The sequence below is a fragment of the Antedon bifida genome, chromosome 4 (assembly GCF_963402885.1).
Source record: "Antedon bifida chromosome 4, ecAntBifi1.1, whole genome shotgun sequence".
Taxonomy (NCBI): Eukaryota; Metazoa; Echinodermata; class Crinoidea; order Comatulida; family Antedonidae; genus Antedon; species Antedon bifida.
Genome location: NC_136229.1, coordinates 9,623,802 through 9,647,758, shown reverse-complemented (window position 1 = coordinate 9,647,758; position 23,957 = coordinate 9,623,802). Strand labels below are relative to the sequence as shown.

Below are 23,957 nucleotides of genomic sequence, written 5' to 3'. Positions count from 1 at the left end.
GCTTTCATTTTACAGAATCGCTAGCTGATTGTACAAAGAAAGATACACTCAGAGTGGGTACAGTATTAGATGACACAATAAATGTGGTCATAATAAACCTAGACAATCCTATCAATTGTCCTGGGTACATCAAGGCATGGAAGTGGATTCCATCTGTATCTGTGAATTTTACTGGGCTGGTGTGGCGGCATGCAGATACAGATATGCCTACGTATAAACTGATAGGCCGCACAAAGCTACAAGCCGTTGATGAAATCCTAAAAATGTATACACATTCTCTTTTTCGTTCCGACTGGATTCCTGTAGAAGCTGGTGATGTGATTGGTTTTTATTTTGATCAGGCACTTTTGATGTCTGAACACGATGAGAATGTCCAAATAGTATATGCCAGCGATATTGTTAAAGAAGATCTCAGAAATGGTTCCTTTCATAACGTATCACAACCTACAGATGGAAGAAGATATCCAATTATGGCTATATCTGAAGGTAATATTGCATTATCCACTGATGTATGTACTTTGTAAAACGTATAACATTAACTATGGCGCATCAAGCTGTCATTTATTCGTAAATAAAGATATCTTAGTTTTAAACTAAGATATCTTAGTTTATATCTCTATTAATAGAGATATCTCTTTTTAAAACTAAGATATCTCTATTAAAAACTAAGATATCTCTATTAAAAACTAAGATATCTCTATTTAAAACTAAGATATCTTTGTTTTAAAAAGAGATATCTCTATTAATAGAGATATCTCTATTAATAGAGATATCTCTATTAATAGAGATATCTCTTTTAATAGAGATATCTCTATTAAGACCTAAGATATCTTAGTTTTAAATAGAAATATCTTAGTTTTTAATAGATACATCTTAGTTTTAAATAGAGATATCTCTGTTAATAGAGGTATTACATTGAATGTGAAATTGTGAGATTTTTTTTTTCTCCTTTTTTAATTACTCAGAATTTTACCTATTGTAAAAATTGTTTACTGCATTAACTGTATGGTGTGTGTGCTTTTTTGTTATATTACTGTATATTTTTATTATTATTATTGTATTGCTAACCTGCCGGTATTGTTTATTTCTGTCATTTAGTTGAACGCCTCTTTGCTTAACAGCTTTGGTGAATTGATTGTATTTTGTTCTTTTTCTAATACTACTTCATGAGCACGACTCTATACGAAAATAAATCGAGTCCAACACATTCCATATAGTGCTTTGAAAGTGGAGAGGCTGCTTTATGCAAATATTTCACTCCAACACAACTTAATGAGCTACAGGCGCAAATTGATAACAATGGTATCTTTACAACGTTACACATGAAATCACGTAGTCTTCCAAAACACTTTGACGAAATTTGCATTCTGTTAGATACCATAGGTCGTGCGTTTGATGGATAAATAAGAACACGCCAATTGACTTATTAAATATCAATGGATACAATATGTACACATGCAATAGAGAAGGTAAAGTCGGTGGTGGAGTTTGTCTATATTTAAAAGAACAAATCAACACCGTAACACGTGATGATTTTGTATTTAATGATAACTTAATTGATTCACTTTTTCTAGAAATAATAAACGCAAATGGCAAAAATACTATTGTAAGTATATTGTATCGACCACCAAATTCAAACGTCAACTCATTTAACGATGATCTGGAAGAACTTTTACTTAATCGCGAAAACAAAAACTGTTATATCCTAGGAGATTTTAATCAAGACTTATTAAAATATGACATTCAAAACACGACACAGGAATTCACAAATATTATTTACTCAACATCTTTTAATCCATTAATCAACTTACCCACCAGAAAAACATCGTCTTCTGCTAATATTTTAGATAATATCATTACAAATGATGATAACATTTCGCATTGTGGAGTAATAGTAACAGAAATTACCGATAATCTACTCATTTTCATGACAACACATCTATCATTAAATACTAACACACAAGCTCCAATTACAAAACAAAAAATCATTAATGATATAACATTAAATAACTTGCTTATTGCTACTTCAAATGAGGATTGGGGTGAACTATATTTATGCACAGATACCAATAGATCATATAACCTATTTATTAAACAACTATCCATCTCATAGATAATAACATACCTACAAAAAGTAATAAGCCAAATGGTTATAAAAAGAAAACCCATAGATCACAACTGGGATTTTGAATTCAATAAAAAAGAAAAATAAACTGTATAAACAATATCTTAAAAATCCAACACAATTATTAAAAAAAATATATAAAAAGTACAAAATATAAATTAACTCATTTAATTAGAATTCGGAAAAATCAGTGATCCAAAAGGTATGTCTGACGCTTTTAATGATTTCTTCTCCAACATTGGAAATAAATTAGCAAACAAAATACCAAATGTAAACAATTCTAACTTTAAACAATCCATATTCTTCAATCCTACGAAGGAAGAAGAGGTAATTGAAATAGTTAGTCAAATCAAAAATTCTAATTCAGAAGGTGTTGATAACTTAAGTAATCGTATTCTAAAACGTATTATTGTTGCTGTGGAATCTCCTCTTGTACATATCTTTAACCTCTCTCTTGAGACAGGCATGGTCCCTGATAGTATGAAAGTAGCTAGAGTAGTTCCAATTTTTAAATCGGGCAATAAAAGTGACGTCAGTAATTATAGGCCGATCTCTATTCTGCCTACCGCTTTAAAAATCCTTTAAAAAATTGTTCAAGTTAGAGTAAATAATTATATCACAACGTTTAACATCCTTAATAGGGCACAATATGGTTTCAGAAAAAACAGTTCTACTTTTATGGCCGTTATAGATCTGGTAAAAAAAAAATAAAATAATACTTGTTGCAGGATTTAGCTTTTATTATTATTTAAGTATTAGTTTTTATGCTAGTTAGGGACGTAGGGGGACACAACTTATCAAGGTCTTTTGAGTTTTTATGTGTATCCTTTTCATCTTTTTATTATGTATTCTTATATTGTTGTATTTCACAATGTTTTATGTTTGACGAATAAAGAATATTTGATTTGATATTTGATTTGAGAGATATCTCTATTAATAGAGATATCTCTATTTAAAACTAAGACATCTCTATTAAAAACTAAGATATCTTAGTTTTTAATGGAGATATCTCTATTAATATAGATATCTCTTTGAATACGTTTTCGTGAAATAGCTTGGCAGATAATGCCGATCTTGTTTTATGGTAAAACAAACTTGCCTCCAGTTTTCTAGAAATTTCAATCCTATTGTCTGGTCCGCGGTAATATAAAATTGTTTATAAGCCATGTGTTAATCCAGGTGCAGTCAGTAGGGAGGAGTAGAAGATGTAGATGATGATGATAATTATTATCTCGATGTTTGTAATAAGAAAAATAAAATAAATGTGAACACATTGATGCCCATTGCAATGAAACCGACTATTGTCCTTTTGGACCGTCTATATTGTGTACATTAATTTTACTATTAAATCGGAAAGGGAAAAAAAGATTAGTTTGAGATAATGCAACACTCAGAATGCGTGGTATACACACGTAAATAATTTGTCCGTTTGTGATGTCGATGGGTGTCCCTTTTCACTTCTTTTTACTAGATTTTTCAACCTTCAAAATGCTCGGTATATGAGCCCACATCCTTGGATCTGCCCCCGGGATCTGCCTTTTAATGATGCATATTTTAAATGCATGAAAGTTTACAACTATACCCTTCACTTCATACTTTGCAGCAGAGATATCTCTATCAATATAGATATCTCTATTTAAAACTAAGATATCTCTATTTAAAACTAAGATATCTCTATTAAAACTAAATGACAGCTTGGCGCGTTATAATTAACACAACAGTCTACTACTGGTTTGATCGCGTTTGTATTATAATTTGTTTCTCGCATTAATTATCATATATTTTATTCTAGAATTTATTGACCGTCGGTCAGTTAATGAAAGAAAACACCAACGATCCAGCATAATGAAGAAAACTGAAATTGGTGTTACGTTACCCGGCCACATAATACACAGTTTCAAGAGTCCTGTAGTCCGATGCATTGTTTTCTGCCAGAAGGATCAGTTGTGCCAGTCAGTTTCTTACGACACATTGCGCAGTGTATGTTATTTGAATTGCGCTAAACACGAAGATACAAACAATATCGAGGTAGTAGACGATGTGGTTTATTATGAGTTCATTGGTAAGGTAAGAATATAAAGCATTCAATTTCACAGTTTGAAATTATAACCAACAGCGCCTTGTTAATTTGTAGCCCGTACGATAGTATTCAAATAATGCATGCTTATTAGTTAAATAGGAAGAACATTTTATTAATAATAAACCTGATTATTGTCATTTGATATATCAAATGACAATAATCAGGTTTATTATAAATAAAATGTTCTTCTTATTTAACTCATAAGCATTATGCATTATTTGCATTCAATCGCACGGTCTATAACATTACAGTACCTAACGCTGATATAATGTTTCTAATGTTCAAGTCCTGTCATATGTCAGGGTTTTTTTCTCATGACAATTTACAACTCCACTCCCAAAGACTTAACAATAAGTCTTTGTTTATGTAGAGCATCTTGTGTATGTGTTTGTCTTGTGAATGGGATTGCCACCTTTGAGAAGGATAGTGAATGAATTCACTCGTAGTTATCCTTGGAAATTTGCCTAAAATGAAAATAAATGAATAAATAAAAAATAAAATACATGTTCAGTTCAGTATATGGAAAAAACAACATAGGCCTACTATGGTAGATTCGTATTTAGTCTATATCATTTTCTCTCGCTATGAAGGAAGGCATAGGACAAATTGTAAAAACAAAAAATAATGATTGTTTTGTATTCGTTGAATGGAGAAAATATTTAATTTTTTGAAAAATTACAGTTATTATTATTACTTATACTAACGCACTGAATACTATGGCTACAGTCAGATTAATCTGCATTTATTATCAGCATTGTGATGTTGCAAACATTTTGTATTTGTACAATAATCTATACAAATTTAATATTTGCTGTTGCTTAATTGATTAAGTCTTGTCCATTCCAATATCCTTTTTTATAACCTTAAACTCTTAACTGTGCACGATATTAATAAACTCCAACAATGCATTTTCGTAAATGAACATATTAATTCCAAACTGCCTTCTAACTTTACCTGTAATTTTTTTGACTAACTCTGAAATCCATTCGTATAACACAAGAGCATCACGGGACCTTCATCTTCCTCAACCTAAACTAACTAAAATGAAACATAACATTCGCTAGGTGGTTCTAAACTATTCAATAATCTACCTTCGGAAATTTCATCATCGTCTTCTAGCAAAATTTTCTCTTTAATATCTTATTTCAAATTATAACTAATTGTTTTCTCTATTTTGTCATATTTTTTTAACTTTAGAAACTTTTTCGAAATTGCTTCCTTTTCTGTTGGTGTGTGTGTGTGTGTCTGTTGATCTATATGTGTATGTGTATTTATATGTTTACATTTATATATATAAGTATATAATTTTTTTACATGGCTTCCCAACATACAAGTTTTCAATTGGATTTTTGTTTCCAATTGATCGATACTTTTTTGGGTTTTTTTGCCTCTTTCATTTTTTATATTACTGAATCATCTTTTTTTTTTATACATTATGATTTACTGTATTATATCTCTAAAAAAAATATTTATATATAAAATATCAGAAATTATAATGTTTTACTCAAATATGAATATGAAAGAAATAAATGTTTATTTGATTTGATTTGATTTGATTTGATTAAACTACTTTTTGCCGTTACGACACATTGTACTCTTCACAGTATAGTAATGCTTTTTCTTTTCATCATAATAAGATAACGTTATTTTGTTGTTGTAAAGGAATACTACGAACATTGTGAAGACGAAACGTATTACCATGGTCATTCTGGTTTGGATACTCATGTGTGTTTCTGTGATAATGGAGATTGTAAAACAGGTAATGGTAAAAATTACTTTTTAAAGGGTCTTTTAGGGTCTTTCACACCTGGTGACCCTGAGGTGTGACCCTCTTTCACACCTGTTCCGGTCCGGCGAATCGAACATCAATGTTTCGTTTTCACGACGCTCAACGCGGCTATGCGCCAATCAATATGCGTGTAGCCGCGTGAAAACGAAACATTGACGTTTGATTGGATTTTCCGGCGCCGGACCGGAACCGTTCCGGAACATGTGTGAAAGACCCTTTACACCTGTTCCGGCACGGTTCCGATCCTTCGACGGCAAATCCAATCGAACGTCAATGTTTCGTTTTTACACGGCTACGCGCATAGCGACTGTCGCATAGACGCGTTGAGCGTCGTGAAAACGAGACATTAGCGTTCGATCGCCGGAACGGAACTGTGCCGGAACAGGTTTGAAAGGTCCTTTATGTCTATTCATAAAAGCGTAAACTGGTTTCTGTCTCTTGGTTAAGTTAATTGCTTTAACTTTGTCTTAAAACCTTGATTTTGCTTAAGTCAGATTTATTATTATATCTAAGCAAAAATATTTGCTTAGTTTTGTCTTAAATCTTAAGTTGAAAAATGTCGTCTTATTTCATTTCTGCAACACGAACGTTCGGAACGTCAATAAATAATTGTTGATTTAAGTTTTGAGCGAATGATTTTCGTATGTTTTTCGACTTTTCTGCTCTTTCTCTATTTAAAATAATAAAAGCATATTAACCAGAATGTTGGGAGTAAAAAATTCGGAGTTAAAAAATTATAGTGCCGCCATCGCTAAAAGAAAAAAGCTACTGCGCACGCGTAAGCAAGGGTTTTTCGTTTTAAGACATACTTTGCTGCCCTCTAGAATTTTACGCATGCGCAAAGTAACATTTACCTAAGACAATCTTTCTGCTAAGCCTAGATTAGAAAAGGGCATATACATATGCCTTAGGCTAGGTTGCATCATTAACAACTTTTTTCAATTTTCACGCGGGCCAGTTTACTCGTTGCCGGCATTCGGTTTAGAACCACTTCACAAGAGTGTCATAGAAACGCTCGAGAAAAATAAAATACCGAGACCAAGAACGATGCCTAAAAATGTGTAAATTATATTACCGGTACGGGGTCGATCATCATCATTCTGAAAACTCAGCGCAACTCAACATAACTCAACTGAACATTGACTGCTGGAAAAAAGGTTTAATCGAAACCACATTTTTGTCGAGATACATGTGATGAATTTCTGGCAGGCAAAAGCAGCTTTAAATTACATTTTTTTAATTAATTTTTTTTTTCGGTTCAATTTTTGTTCAAAGTGGATAACTATTATTTGAAATTAAAAATATTCAACAACAAAAATTAAAAAAAACCATTTTTTTTCAGGGGAACATACATCTTTAAAATAAATGTTCAACATTTAGATTTTGTACTCGAGCTGTTTAACCGGTTTCTAGCTATTAAAAACATGTATTGTTATTGTGATGTTGTGAGGGTATGTTTCAGCATATTGACAAGCAGTTTGTAAATAGTTTAACCTAAATTCGTTTTAAAGGTCAATAACTAATTACTTAACTAAAGAGTAAACAGGGTTAAATTGGGTGGGTAAAATATGTACCAACTTTCTATAGCACAGCAAATTATAGAAGTTACGCGCGATTTACAGAATTTGCTCTTACGTAAATTTATGCAAATGTATTGCATTTGACCGGTATAACATACATAATAGAGAAACTTACTCGTTCATGCCAATTCCTTTAGAATGGAACCTGATATTCAAGGGCATATCGGGTACTGGAGTTTCTATTTATGAGTCATTTGTCAATGGAATTCAAACATCAGAATCGGACGCTGCTAAATCATTTGATTCGTCAGAAAACTTCAGATTGAACAAACTGTTTGGAAACTGGACTAGTTCAAACATTATTGAGGTAAGTAGCGCAATAATATATGATAATCTACTATTGAACACATTGCTACTGATATAGGCTACTATACTATTATACTATAATGTCCTATTGCATACATACATGAGCCATCATTTAATTTGCTCTTAAACATCCTTTTATTCCTTCTCAGTTTTCATATACTTACTTTTAAAACTCTGTATTAGCTCTACTGAATATAAGTCCATTTTTCTTCTTTATTTTCTTTTTGAAACTCTTATTTAATCAACTTGTGTTCATAGTATAACTTTCATAATATACTATAGTCACTATTAAAGAAATATACTGTACATACTCATTAATAATCGCCAATAATGTGTGTATAGGTGAAGTTAACACTGTATTCAACATTTCATGATGAGCTTCTACATATGATATTCAACGGAAGAGCAACGACTAAAACATCTTGGTTTTCACTTGAACAACTTCTGGATTCACCTTGGGATGATTTAAACCCTGGTTTAGAGATGAATTTCTTCAGCATAACAGGTGATAGGTAAGTATTAAATCTGTCTTTTCTTTTCGTAATTTAATATAAACATTTTGGAATTAGGCCTAACAGGGAATATTGAAATTGTAATGTCACTCTTTCCTTGATCTACTATATATTTTGTATTCACACTGGGAAGATTTAAAAGCAAAACAATGGTAAACATTAATTAATTCAATTTCATTTTATTTGTTTTTCAATTTATAGAAGCTAAAATTAATAGCATGTTACAATATGTATGTTTATATAAAATAATTACCAACTGTATAGCTTATATAGCTTTTAGTGTGAGAACCTGTTGTTGCACATGATAAACAAAATATAAAACATAACAAGTAGGTCTATAAAAATCTTATACTACACTAACAATATTCATTATTGTAAGAACATTTAAAAGAAAAATTAAACAGTAATGGTTGGTGAAATCCTTGAATTACAATTAAAAATAAATTACAACAACTATTTAGTTCTGGAATATTACATTAAAGATAACATTATATATTTATTTTAAATTATTACAGAGGGAAACGAGTGTTCTTTGTTAATAAAAATTATGGTGGATGCAAAGTTGATAAAGGATGGCTAGTTGTTATTGATGATACATCGGGTGGATGTGAATGGGAACAAAATATTCACACCCCAGCCTTCTTATTCAGCTCTTCTAACGAGGCAGAGACATGGCATAGTGGCTGTAAGTAAAATAAAGATGATCATGGCATTTATTGAATTCTTAATATCAGTGTTTCACCCGGGATTTACATCTCCCAAGGATATTTCAAGACACTTAATTACTCTCAAATGTGAAAATAACGTCATCTGGTTTCAGTGTATGTGTTAGGTTACAAACCAAAATTCATGAAAATAAACCAATACGAACTTACGTCTGTTTCGTAGATCAACTCAGCTGCTCTTGCAGTTGTATAGCCGCACGGTGACTGCGGTGGAGTACGTCGTCAATATAACAACACAGCAACTGTCGAAAGTCTCGAGAAGTAGATTAGTTTTAGTCTGTTGTTTTATGAATCTGCCTTACCTAGTACAATACATATTACTCTCGTGTTCCATAGCCATATCGAGTATTCATTTATAATCTGTAATCACTGTAATATTATGGATAATAACACTTGAACACAAATGATATCAATGAAATGATTATCATCTCTATTAGTATACTATACAAGTGACGGTTGTGTAAATTATGTGGGTGGGTAAACTATTTCCATATTTTTATATAGTTCAGCCATGATCAAATTATCTATTTTTTTTTTGTATTTTCAGCTGTGAGAAATGAAGCTTACATTATGACTGTGCATGTCAAGTACGGCTAAAAATATTTTACTCTTAGAATTTCTCAGCATCATGCAATTACAGAAGTACGAGACCAACGTTTGCTGACTTCTACTGATGCACTATTATCACATTGTATTTTTAGCACTGACAATTTTTAAGAAGAAATAAAAAACTGTTTATATAACTGCATTATCGTGTTTATTAACAAAAACAATATACTTTTAATGAGTAAAGTTGATTAACAGTTTCTTTAAAAAAAAGCATTGTTTTTGTATTTAAGAGAGGACCACAAGGTTAAATAGGTTTTATTTTACCTGACTGTGAAATCATGGAAAAATATGTTATAAATAAATAACAGTGTTTTGATAGTCGTATGTTCTCAATAGCAGATGAATATTATTATTTTAGAAATGAGCTATTGTAAAGTTCATCATTACAACTTCACATTGTTAACGATATATCAGAAAATAAAGGTGAAACGTACAAATGTTGTACAGTGGATATGAATGTATCTACTAAACATTTTGTCATACTATAAGTATGCAAAATATCTTTCCTGAGATATGTAGATTTCATGTTTATAATTGTATCTAGCTTATCATTTAATGTTAAAAAATCTATAACTGTATAATACAGTATTATAACTTGTCTCAATACAATTCGAATTGCTAAATTATTTAGGCTTTTTAAAATAAAAACATATTTTACATTTTAAATATAATACGATACAGTGCGTGACACGACTATTTGTTTGTGTCGACTTCCCCAAAATAGTGACTACACCGGACATGATAGAGAAGAGGTCAGAACATGCAGGGATAGGTGATTGTTTATCAAATTAATATCAAACCATTATATTATTATTATTGTCATTATTATTAATTTAAAAAAGAATAAAACATATATTCTACAGTTACATAATTAGTCGTCTGTGACACAGAAATGAACGATTTGATAATGACCATCAATACAATCACGATCACGGTGACAACTCTGACTACCACGACAACCAAGACCACGACGACAACATCGACCATAACCACCACTACCTCAACCACCATCATCATCAACACCACCACAAAGATCACCATCACCACCACAAAGATCACCATCACCACCACAAACACTATCACCACAAACATCATCACCATTACCACCACCATCACAAATACTATCACCGCCACCATCACCACCACAAATATTGTTACAAACCACAATATCACCATCACAAACACCATCATCCATGTCATCATCACCACCACAACGACCACCATCACCACCACAAACATTATCACCAAAACCATCATCACCACCACAAATACTATTACCACCATCACAAACATAACCACCACAGATACTATCAACACCAGCACCATTAATACCACGAATACTATCACCAACACAAACACTATCACCAACAGCATCATCCCCACCATCACCATAGCAAATACTATTACTACCCCATCACCACCACCACAAATAATATCACCACCACAACAAACACTATCATCACAATCATCATCACCACCACAAACACTATCAACACCAGCACTATTAATACCACGAATACTATCACCACCATCACCAACACAAACACTATCACCAAAAGCATCATCACCGCCATCACCACAGCAAATACTATTACTACCCCATCACCACCACCACAAATAATATCACCACCACCACAAACACTATCATCACAATCATCATCACCACCACAAACACTATCACCACCACCACAAATACTATTACCACCACAAATACTATCACCACCAGTAACATCGATACCACAAATACTATCACCGCCAGCACCATTAATACCACGAATACTATCATCACCACCAACACAAACAATATCACCAACAGCATCATCACCACCATCTAAAGATGGGTTTGAGCTTGACGACGACTACAAGCATCGCAGCAGTGAGACATCTTCTGGTATTGGCACTGATTCAGAAACGCTTTCAGATGACCGAAAAGTTGATGACACTACGTCATGGAAGTTGTTCAACCTGCATTACGTTAAAACACGTCATGTGAAAGTATGCCCTTTTATTTTACTTATTAACATTTCTGTCAAATACAAACAAATATAAAAGACAAGGATATAATTGTACAATCCAAAGCGTAAGTCCAGGCTTTGAAAATATATACAATTTGTTGTATTATTTTTTTTAGAGTTCGTTACCAAATTTTTGATGTGTTTCTCTGCAACAACAAATGGAACAAATGTTTTAAATGTCAATAATTCTGGAGGACAGTTAAATTGCTTAAACGGTATCCGAGTCTTAAGTATGTGGTGGGTGATTCTTGGATATTCACTTCTCTTTATATTAGGCCACATAGGTAAGTTAAAAAACAGATTGTTTATTTATTTTGTTATAGACCTACCATCATTATTCTATTATGTTATATATAACATAAATGTCATGACCACATTTTGTATGCAAATCAGTAAGTTGCAAATACTCTAAAACATTACATTATTTATATTCTGTGTTTGATTGGCAAATTAAATTTATGTTGTGTTGTATGGCCACACTGTAAGCGTGCGTACATGATGATGTCATATCACTACCATGTTTGGGGTTATCACTACCATATTTGGGCACATCACACTTTTTCATTAAACTAGTTTGATAGTATAGACATAGCTTAATAAAAGTAAAAATCAAATTTACTCCAGAATCATCGTCTTATTTTTCAGTACGCCATTAAATGAAATGGAGCGTTTATTAAATTGAACATTTTTGTTTTCATATCTAACTTTTGTTTTTATTTTGTAATTTTAAGTACTTTGTAAGTAAATGAGCAATTTACTTTATCATTTTTAGATGATTATGCGTACATTGACAGAATGATTGGACAATCATTTACCTTTCAAGCAATTACGAATGCGTCATTTTCTGTTGACTCATTTTTTGTCCTAAGGTAAGTTAGTTTAAAAAACGAAATAAAACCAATCAGTTTTATGTACAACATGGTAGCAATAGCATGATGCACACGTCCGGACTATAATTTGTACTCGTCATGGACACACATTTATGCATTTTACGTCATTCATTAGTTAGTATTTATTCAAGCATAACGGATTGTTACTAGCGCCATCAGATTTAAATACCCATTCCCCCTGCCAATTAATTACTGACACCTTGGGCGTTTAAAAAATACCGGTAGTTTAACAAATTGTTTGTTGATTTTTCCATTTCAAAAAGTCACATAATTGTTTATCAAGAATTATTATTTAATGAAGAAAAACAATACATAATATGATTAGCCTGTTTTCTGTAAGACAGTTAGACGTAATTTATTATCCATTTTTACAATAGAAATCACTGTTCTACTCTTTTTGGTAAAAAATAGTAAAATAATAATTAAAATTGATATTTCACATCTTTCAATAATTCGCGGAATGTTGTTTTCTTTTTTCAGTGGTCTTCTTCTTACCTATCACACTTTCAAACATTTGAATAAAACCAACGGTCGTATGAATTGGGCTTTGTTTTATTTCCATCGATATTGGAGAATAACACCTTTATACATGATTGCGATGGCGATAAACGCAAATCTGTTCGTGTACTTTGGAAAGGGTTTGTCAATGATTGGATTTGCTGAATATATGCACTATGCTTGTGAGAAATACTGGTGGAAAAATCTGTTGTACATTAACAACCTTGTACCCTTTCCAGGAAATCTCGGTGAGCAGGTAAGAATTTCTCATTAAGGCCGGTGCACACCGTACTGAACAATTTTGACGCGACAAACGATGTCAGTGTAGTTCTAATCGAATGGGACGTAGGGGTCAGTTTGTTTTAACTTCAACACGGTCAATTCGCTTGAGTTGCTTCTTGTGCATCTTGTTTCTTCGCTTTGACGCTTGTCGCGTGTCGCCTCGTGTGTTATATTTAGTGTGCATCGGCCTTTTGCTGTATCCACACTCACTAGAGTTAAGCTACGTTTACACTGAGCCCGGATTCCGGTCCGGTGGCCGGAGAAAAAATCGTGGAAAATGGGTTTAGTGTTAAAGAACGGAAGCGTTCACACTAAGGCACACCGCACGTATTTGATCCGGCACACGGATTCGGAGCAATGGATCTGAGAGCCATTTATTCTTTTAAATCGTACGGATTTTTCGCTCTGACCAAGCAGCGTTGAGCCTATGTACAGCTGACTCAGGGCCACGGAAAAAAACGTGCGTATGTGAGCCCTGGAAACGTAAATAGCACGGATTTTTCTTCGCATTGGGATCCGGGCTGCATTCTTTTTTTTCCTATTAATAAGGTTAAGGCAGAAACTATAGAGGGTCTGAATCCAAACATGAAAGAGTTTTCACGCGGTAATCGAAAATGGTATAGCTGCTGCAAAAACACTCACCAAACATGTAGCCGTGCCCTTCGTACGTATACTATTAAAAATTGAAATTGATTAGGAATTTGACACTATAGTTTTCTAACCCTTCTGAAAACAATTATTTTGTAGTTTCAGACATAACAATATAAACCATTCCCTACATACATGGGAAAATATTGAAAACAGCTAATGCAAAAAAAAAAAATAAAATATTACATGAATTAAATTAATTAAAACTCACACATAACAATTATTCATGTGTTTTATAAATTAGTTTTTTTGTTTGTTTTTGTAGTAATTAATTTATAATTAAAAGCTCAATTTCAGGCAAGATCATTGTCCAAATTCTTCCGCAATGGCAAATAACATTTGTCGTCACAGAATCTATTGTTTCCTACTTCAATTCTACTAGAAATTATGTCGGTTATGCTGGTCTCTGTCTGTCAATCTACGGTATGTCGGTCTATCCTATGTCATACGTCTCTAAGTAGGCGTATTCTCATATACATAATGGTACTAAAAACACTAACGAAATACGGAAACTTTCAAATAAAATTATATTTTATTCAATGACGTGTGGCTTTAAATATATAAATAAGGCGGCAAGTAAAGTGGGTTTAACTCGTATGAATATAACGGCAGGTTTCATTTTAGCTCGACAAATTATCGATTAATCTCCCTCCGACAATATCCGAGACAAGAAGCTTGGAAATTCACATAAATCACATTCAATGAATGGAGCAGGCCGATGGGCTTAATGGTCAGTTATCAACATACAATTGCTTAGTAGGGGTGTGGAAAAAGCAAACAATTCGGTGGGTAAGAGAGTTCAGAGCAAACGGACAAACTGTCTATAAGACATAAATTGATGTTATTTGATTAGATGTTATTAAGCAGAAAAACAATGATGGCTATTGTTTTATTTGTTAATTTTCGTTCGAATTTAGTTGATGTTTTAAAACTCTTTCTGTTTCAAGTTTGGCAATAAATACATGTATTTTTTTTTCTATTTTATAGTTGTTAACTAACATGATGATGATATGCACTGGATGATGTTGTACATGTCTGCATTAATACCTTAAAAAACCATTGCCAATATGCCTAATTCTGCATTATGCCTTCTATGGCATGTTATGATATTAAAGACCTTTTTTACTCTTTCCAATTAGATGTAATTTCCTTCATATAATTTGCAATGTTTCACATCCCTATTTCAGTAAGTTAATAAAAACACCACCAAACCCAGCAGTCATACCCCAAAACAAATAACATAAACCATGTTGCAAACCGCACAACAAGACAACAAATATGTCAAAAGTTGAAAAAAAGAGTCATTGAATAATTTCAAAATTCACCTATCGAAAATAAACACACTTATCTCCCCCCACAAACCAACCGCCATTAAGCCACACAAAAACCATTCCTGCAAAGAGAAGCAAATACAACTTTTTAAAATTAGTCGTTCAACGTTACCAACTTCTAAACTTTCAAAATAAGATAATATCAATACTACTGACCAATTAAAGTCATAACAATTTAACATTCATTTTTCACAACTTCTCACCTTAACTAAAAACTTAGAACATTCCAGGGATGGCTAGATCCACCCCTAGAATGAAGTTGCCCACCGTTTCTCTTTGGTTTACAGGTGTTGTAGGAGGTTTTAAGACTACATAATAATAAGCAACATTATTTTTACCATTAATTAAGTCATCATTTTAAATCAATAAGTTCTATATTACCAACTGTTTTTATTGTATACTTACTGTAAATTCGATAGTGTTGGTTTTGTTGTCTTTAATTCCTAGTTTTCCTCTTAATGCATTGAAGAAATTAGTTTTTTGTAATACAATCTCCTTCACTTCCTCGTTCCCTACCCATGCATTACGTGCTGCTCCTTCTCGGCCAGGTTGTGCAGTAGATGATTGTCCATCCGACTCTTGTTTAGAATCTGAATAGCATTGATAATTAAATATTTTAGTTGTAAGTTATGTAATTTCTATTAATATTGTTATTCACTATAAAAATCATACTATATATATATATATACTATCATCATACCTTTTCCCTCTTTTTTCTTCCCCTTCTGCTTCTTCATTTCTTTTTTCCTACTCTTTTCCTCTATCTTCTTCTCCATCTTTTCCTTCTTCTGTTCTTTCTTTTTTTTCTTTCTTTTCCTTCTTCTCCTCCTCTTTCTTTTCCTTCTTCTCTTTTTTCCTTTCTTTTTCTTTCTTCTTTTTTTCTTTCTTCTCTTCTTTTTTGTTCTTTCCTTTTTTCACCTTCTCTTCTTCCTTGTCTTCCTCCTCCTCAACAAATCTTTGGATTGGTGTTAAGGTAATGATATTGTCTGCTGATTCGGACTTTAATAAGTAAACAAAATGGTTATGTTCATCTGTAATTAAATTACCAATTATAAAAGCCAAAGTAGTGCTAATAATAGTAATAATTACAGTGTTCTTTTGTCCTTTCTTTTTTTCTTTCTTCTCCTTCTTCTCTTCGTCTTTCTTTTCCTTCTTCTCTTTTTTCCTTTCTTTTTCTTTCTTCTTTTTTTCTTTCCTCTCTTCTTTTTTGTTCTCTCCATTCTTCTCCTCTTCAATTTCCTCCTCGTCTTCCTCCTCCTCAGAAAATCGTTGGATTGGTGTCACAGTAATTATATTGTTTGCTGCTTCAGACTTTAATAAGTAATAAAAACAATGGTTATGTTCATATGTAATTAAATTACTATAGAAAATTAATGATGAAAGCCAGAGTAGTACAGTACTAATAGTAATTACCGTGTTTTTTTTGTTCTTTCTTTTTTTCTTTCTTTTCGCTAATCTCCTCATCTTTCTTTTCTTTCTTGTCTTTCTTCTTTGCTTTCCTCTCTTCTTTTTTTGTTCTTTTCCTCCTTCCCTCCCTTCTCATCTTCTTCTTCATTTTCCTCCTCCTCCTCATCAAATTTTTCGATTGGTATCACATTAATAATATGGCCTGCCACTTTAGACTTTATTTTAAAAAAATGAAAAAAAAAAGTTATTTTCAACTGTGATTAAATTGATATTATAATAAATGAATAAGTAATAATTATGTTAATAGGGCCTAATACATATACTAATATAATTATTAATTACCGTGTTATTCTGCACTTTCTCTTCTTTCTTTTTTTCTTTCTTTTCCTTCTTCTTCTCATCTTTCTTTTCCTTCTTCTCATTCTTTTCCTTCTTCTCCACCTCTTTCTTCTGCTTCTTCTCATCATCTTTCTTTTTCTTCTTATCCACCTCTTTCTTTTCTTTCTTTTCGTCCTTTTCTTGCTGCTTCTTCTTCTTCTTTTTATTCTCCTTGTTATCAACTCCTTTCATTAGGTATGGATTAGTCAGCGTACTCGTTGTGTCAATGCTCGTGAGAGCACTTGACTATAATGCAAAGAAAATATAAAGTTATTGATAATACTTACCAGGCATAAGAAAATTATAAACATTCTGAGAGGCAATTGTTAGGCCTAATTATTATTATTTGTTCATACCTTTTGAGCATATCCATCGTAGAACATTTTAAGCCTTTTTCAGCTTCACTTGCAGTTGCCAAAGTCAACTCTTGGTCGTAACCATGACCAATAGCTGCCAAAGCAGCAGCAAAGTTGGTGGCAAATGCAGTGTTGGTGGCAGGTACATCTGTAGCGCTGGTGGCAGGTACATCTGTAGCGCTGGTGGCAGGTGCAGGGGCCACTGGTATCACCTATAAAATTAATTTATAACTCATCATTTAATCAAGTTTAATCAATTTAAGCGTTTAGTAATCCGCTGGTTACGTATAATAAATTAGTTAATTAATAATATTGTACAGAATAAACAAACAATTCATTCAATCAATAAGACCAATAATACTATTTAAATTTAATTTAAATAGTTTTAATTATAAGAATAATTTATTAAAAATGTAAGATTCAGTTTATCATTAGTTACTTGAAATAAATGCTTTATCACCAATTAAGAAAAAATCAAATACAAACTGTTATGTAAGTTTAATTATGAAAACATACAACAAATAACAAACACAACATTGACAATTATAGTTTTGTTAGTTGTATTAAACCAAAACAAATACACTTGGATAATTATGATTATTATTAAAACAGTAACATTAAAGAGAAAAAGAAAAATGTAACAATAAACACACAAATATAAATATACACAGCAACACAAAGTTTAGTTTATTACAACAACAATAGAAAATGCAGTAAAAATAATACTTTATTACTATTATATAACTTCACTATATTCAATGACAATTAAAGATAATGCGTATTAATATATCTTAAACGTTCAAACACAATTAAAGAAAAGCTTCAATTACTATACAATAAACAAAACAAAATTAACAATTCACTCAAAATCAGGACAATAATCAAACAATTATGAATTATATGTATTTATCCAAAATAAAGATATTTTACCAGTGGCAGTAGTGTTGTTTAGTCTTGATCTGAAAATATCTAGCCAATATAGGCGAATATGACCATAAACAAATATTTATACAAATGGCAAAGAAAGCAGGTTCGGCTGTACGTACATAGTCATAGGCCTAGTAGTAGTTTTGTTAAAATCTGTCACTCGACTCGTCGTAGCCTATGCAACGCACAAACAAATGTGATGATATTATTATAGGGAAGGCTATAGAGGCCTAGGCCTCTAGTGTTTTTTGGTTGAATAACTATTACAATAATAATTCACACCAATTTGAAATAGGCTAGGGCGGCCTATTATTTATTGTTTAAAAACACCAGCAGCAGGTTTAGCCTAGGCTACGTTCCTAATCTTAGTCTAATCTAATCCAACACCATTTGCGCAAGGATTTCGCGTAACAAAATCAAGCGCGCCGCTCTGAGATTCTGCGCCTTCCGTGATAAGAGCCAGAGAGAGAATGTCGGGCCTAGCTAGCCTCAAATTTGACTTTTAAAAAAATACCGTTAATTTATCAATTATATTAATATCTGCTCTGGTACTGCATTAAATATATTTAATTATTATTAACTTACCAAGTGGACATTTGCGGAATTGTTTGTGCAACAGAGCATTATTCAGTAGCAAAAGATTCATAAACAACAAGATAAGTTTGTTTCATCAGCAATAAAAATAAAAATGCAGAGTAAACAAACGACGTAACCAGGTAACAAATGCGCGTTGTCAATCGGTGCATCATGCGCGCGCTCAAGCTAATCGTCGTTTTGTGAGAGTAGTAATGTGATGTCAAATTTCTTATATTTTGCCATCCATGTTCAATCAATACGAAATTATCAATGCGACATTATCAATATTTTATTAATCGACTTTTAAATAATCTTGAACCAAGTAAAGAATGATAGTATAATTCATTGGAAATTATTCTAAAAAATTGCATGATCTGTACTTTTAAATTATCAAAAAAAGATATTTGTCAATGCGTAGCAACAACGCGCAAGCAGTTTATTATTATTAGCCGGTCTTATGTTTTTACTTACTTAGCTAGCTAGACTCTAGGCCTAATTCTATTATTATCTTTCCTTTTTTTTTTTGTTTGGTTGAAAAAAAAATTGTTATTATTACAAATAATTAACAATTTTTTTATTGTTTTTATTATAACTATCTGTAGATTCACATTCCCAGACGAAGACCTAGGCCTCTTAGTTACATAAAAGAGAAAGGGCTTCGCGTAAACAAGTATCGCGAGCGCGCAGATGTTCTCACTGAGCAACGAAAGAAAACAAGAGAGGATCTCTCGGCATCCAGGGCTAGCATCAAATGTTTCTTTTTGAACGACTATTACCGTTAATTATTGAATAAATAATATCTCATCTGGAACTACATTAACAACAATTTAACTATGAACTTACCAAGTGGACAGTAGTAGCGTTCTCCCTACAGCAGAGCATATTTAGCAAATAGATATAGCAATACGTTTGTTCATCAAAAGAGAAAAGTAAAATGTGAAATAATATAACATACGCAGTAAACATACGTAACCAAGTAACCCACGTATAAACTTGCGCGCTTTTCATCAGCACATGCGCAAAGGCTATAGTCTTTGTAATAAAGCGCGATTACGTAACTTCAACTATGGTTTGACAACTTTTAACTTTCTTATGTTTCTTTAAATGTAACATCTACGTATGACTATAATACAATTACAAATGAATAACGATTACAATAATACTAACTAACTAACTTTATATTTACCGTTATTAGTGCTTGTCATGGAGTTGGTACCTTGCTAATGATATACAGTTTTTCGCAATCAGTCCTTTGATATTCTTACTCTTATGGAAGTAAGTATTCAAATAGATTTTCTGTCTGACATAATTTTCCCAACTTCTGATTCGTGGTATTGTAACTTCTGGATAGTACTCCGTGGCTTTAGTATTTTGAATATGGGGTCCCGGAGCCTAATTGTATAAATTAAGTGTTGAATTTTATATCAAATGATACCAGTTATGACTTCCGAAAAATGCTCTTTAAATAGCGATAAGTATTATACATACGTGGACGAAAGTATTTTCCTAGTTTTCCTAACATAATGTGAGGTTAGATGATACAAAGAAACCTTTGTACATGTTAGTTCCGTCGTCACGACATGGACATACTAATTAGAGAGCTGAATGTTTTAATTTATCTTTAGTAATTGTACTATTTATATATACTATTTACAGGAATTGGAAGGCGGGATTTGCCTCCATATCTAGCTTATGTGTGTTGTCATTTGCTGCCACTGCTTCTATCACTAAGTATTAGGGTTTAACAGCGGATGGTTCTTGGGACGATGCGTATGTATTTTTAGATCAATATTTAATTTAAAACATAAATTACAACAGTTAGGTTATAGAATAACGTAAAATCATTTATGGAAATTTAAAGCACATAGGAGCCTAAACAAAAAGAGAGAAGCAACTCATGTTAAATTAATGATAATTTACTAATTATGTAATAACCGAAAATTAAAGATACTTATAGCAATGCTAATTGCTATAAAAGGTTAATCTATAAAAAAGGCGTTGGAAAGTTCGGAGATGCAAAGCATTATGTCACGATATCTCATCAAACAGCAGAACTGGAAAACCGTACTTACTTGCTGTAAAATTAAAATAAAATTAGTGCCGTTCTGTTTCAAACCTGCTCTATCTACACTATCAAACTGTATGTCCAACAAAAATTGATGTGACCATAAAGGACACGATGATGTCATATCACTACCAAACTAGTTTTATAGTGTATACAGAGCTGCTGTCATAATTGGTCATAACAATTTTTGTTATTTTGTCCAAATTAATATACGGAACAAACTTCTGATTCATAGAACAGAATGAGTCTTTAGATAGAAAGCTGTTTTATGCTGTTTTATTTTTTTGTATATGCCGTTTGATTCCTAACCATTCGCCATAATTGTTTAATCGAGGTCCAATTCAACACAAACAATTTTATATAATAATTCAGATGAAAACAAGAATGATTGCAAACCATCACTATACACCGAGGCCCTAATTCAGTATACATTTTTAATTCCCATAGCAAATACAACAATCGAACATATGAGTCGGAGTACCTGGATGGCGACAGAATCTACGGAAAGCCTTACTGTCGGATTCCAGCTTATTTGGTTGGCGTTTCTCTTGGTTACATCTTGTACAAAATTGATAAAAAGAAGCTGAGAATTCCAAAGGTATTTTTTGTTATCCAACACAAATTTTATACAGAATTTCCAAACAAATCAGTGAAGAAAACTTGTCTTTAGAATAAGGGAAAGTTCATTTATTTGATTAGTATTGAATGAATCAATCGGGCTAGCAGAAACACGTCATTATAACAAAAAAGGAAACGTATGTAGTGTAGTGCGACGCTACAGTAGTTCATATGGGATGTATGCTGCTGTCAGCAGAATCGATACTGTAAGCTGTTTATTTCGCTGAAAATGATACAAGTGTATCTGGTAGACGTGTGCGTTGTTTCGCAACATTTGAAAACATTTAGGAGCAGTTATAAACAAATTATCTATCTAAGGCATGTCTTTTTTCATTGGAGTTCTTGTGATGAATCATGAGATTTGTAGAAATTGTGAAAATACTGCACTGCACTGCACCAGCTGAGTCAATGTTACTTATTCATTCATGTTTTCGTTCAGTACCGTAAATTGCCTTTGCAAGATAAATGACGAGTCGAGTCTTTTTTTTGTTGCAGGTAGCTATTCTTCTAGGCTGGTGCGCAGCCATTGCCACCGGCCTTGCTGTGGTATATGGACTGTGGAATTCGCACAAGGGTGAACAGCTTCCACAAGCATCTGCAGTTGTTTACAATACTTTATCACGATTCGCTTGGTCGGTAGCAGTAGCATGGGTGATCTTTGCATGTGTTACCGGTTATGGAGGTAGGAATTTTCAAGTATATAATTATTATTCCACAAATATTTTAATTTTTGACCTCAATTTTAAATATTAAAAAATGTATCAAAATCAAAATTAACCTACTTTACCTAATTAGGCCAAATGTTTAAAAATAACTTTTGGGAGTTTTATTATTATTCCCTGACAAGAAATTGATTTTCGTCCAACCAAATCGTAATTCACAACGTTCTGCCACTTAAATTACGCGTTTTGTTTATTACTATGCTAAGAAAATAATACTTTCAGCCCTTTTCCGAGCATGGACCTATAAATCTAATTTATAGGTCCATGGTCCGAGTAAGCATAGCAAATCTGTTCTAATATTTCAATAAGCCTAAGACAAGTGTGCTGGTATATTAGATCAATGTAGCTAAATCTGATTACACTCTCATTTTTTATTCGAGGCTTTGTAAATAATCTACTATCGTGGGGTGTTTGGTCACCACTAGCACGGCTTTCATTTGGTGCTTACCTCTTTCATCCTATCGTTATATATGCCGTTATACTTACCTGGAAGACTGAAATGCATTTGACAATTCCTAATCTTGTAAGTATAATACTAGTTTAGGTAATATTAAGACTCAAGCTGAAGAACAAAAGTATACCTTTGTTTTTATCTTAGAACGTTATGATACACAGATTGTCCTAAATGCCATTAACAAGTTGCAAATTGGCTTCAAATAGTTATTGTTTGGAACTTTATCGAAACTACGCACTGATTATTATTTTCTGATTCATCTTAATAATATAGTAGACCTAAACTGAAAAACATTGATGTTTTACCGTATTTGTTGACAAAAATTAGGCACAGTTATGAATCTAAATCATAGTTCAGTAATAGGCGTTTTTCCGTAAAGAAGATTAAAGATTTCATGAACCACACCCTATTCATATCTCAACACTGACAAACATTTTTTTAAAAAAGCAATTTGTCGTTGCCCTTTTTTTCGCTACTAACTAATCTTCTCAATATCTCTCCCACTTGGATTTTCGTAAAATAAACACATATTGCATACTATACCTTACTGTACATGATATTCGAGTCACAACACGACAATATCGAGCCTTTGCGTCAACAAATAAGTGTGCGCATGCTCAATCAATGTTACGATGCCCGGTTTTTATTCCTGATTTTGTATTGCTTGTGTTTCAGTCGACTTTCTACATTTCGAACATTGTGCTATCGTACGCTGCAGCCTTTGTAATGTCAATACTTGTGGAAGGACCATTTGCTAGTATGGAAAAACTGATGTTTGGGAAAGCCAACAGAGAGTAAAATAAAGAGAACTAGATTTAATTCGTCACTATGACGAATTATAGGTTATATGCATTTGATTAAAATAAAGATAATTGATTTGTAAAAGATATATTGATTGATTGATTTTCTCAGAATCTTTAATTATTTATAATATATGCTAAGATCTTGCTAAGGCAAATACAATAGCCGGTATCGCAATCCGACCAAAGATCCCTCTGCGTATAATGTCATAAATCACATTTGTTACATAATAAAGACATAAGTTACTTTCTATCTTGATTTCA

At 32.4% G+C, this 23,957-nt stretch overlaps 2 protein-coding genes across 2 annotated transcripts; both read left to right on the top strand.

Annotated features, from left to right (window-relative positions):
• The first annotated feature begins 203 nt into the window (after window positions 1–203).
• On the top strand, window positions 204–10,096 carry LOC144839166 (uncharacterized). The gene is made up of 7 exons (XM_078694481.1): window positions 204–486; window positions 3,918–4,192; window positions 5,868–5,964; window positions 7,712–7,881; window positions 8,223–8,392; window positions 8,908–9,077; window positions 9,665–10,096. Exons 1-7 carry the CDS (start codon window positions 204–206, stop codon window positions 9,712–9,714), a joined length of 1,215 nt encoding a protein of 404 aa, XP_078550607.1. The 3' UTR covers window positions 9,715–10,096.
• Window positions 10,097–11,973: 1,877 nt separating this feature from the next.
• On the top strand, window positions 11,974–23,691 carry LOC144839165 (nose resistant to fluoxetine protein 6-like). The gene is made up of 9 exons (XM_078694480.1): window positions 11,974–12,025; window positions 12,514–12,610; window positions 13,112–13,385; window positions 20,230–20,309; window positions 20,691–20,765; window positions 21,547–21,697; window positions 22,213–22,399; window positions 22,820–22,962; window positions 23,569–23,691. The coding sequence occupies exons 1-9, from the start codon at window positions 11,974–11,976 to the stop codon at window positions 23,689–23,691; spliced, it is 1,182 nt and encodes a 393-aa protein (XP_078550606.1).
• The last annotated feature ends 266 nt before the right edge of the window (window positions 23,692–23,957 follow it).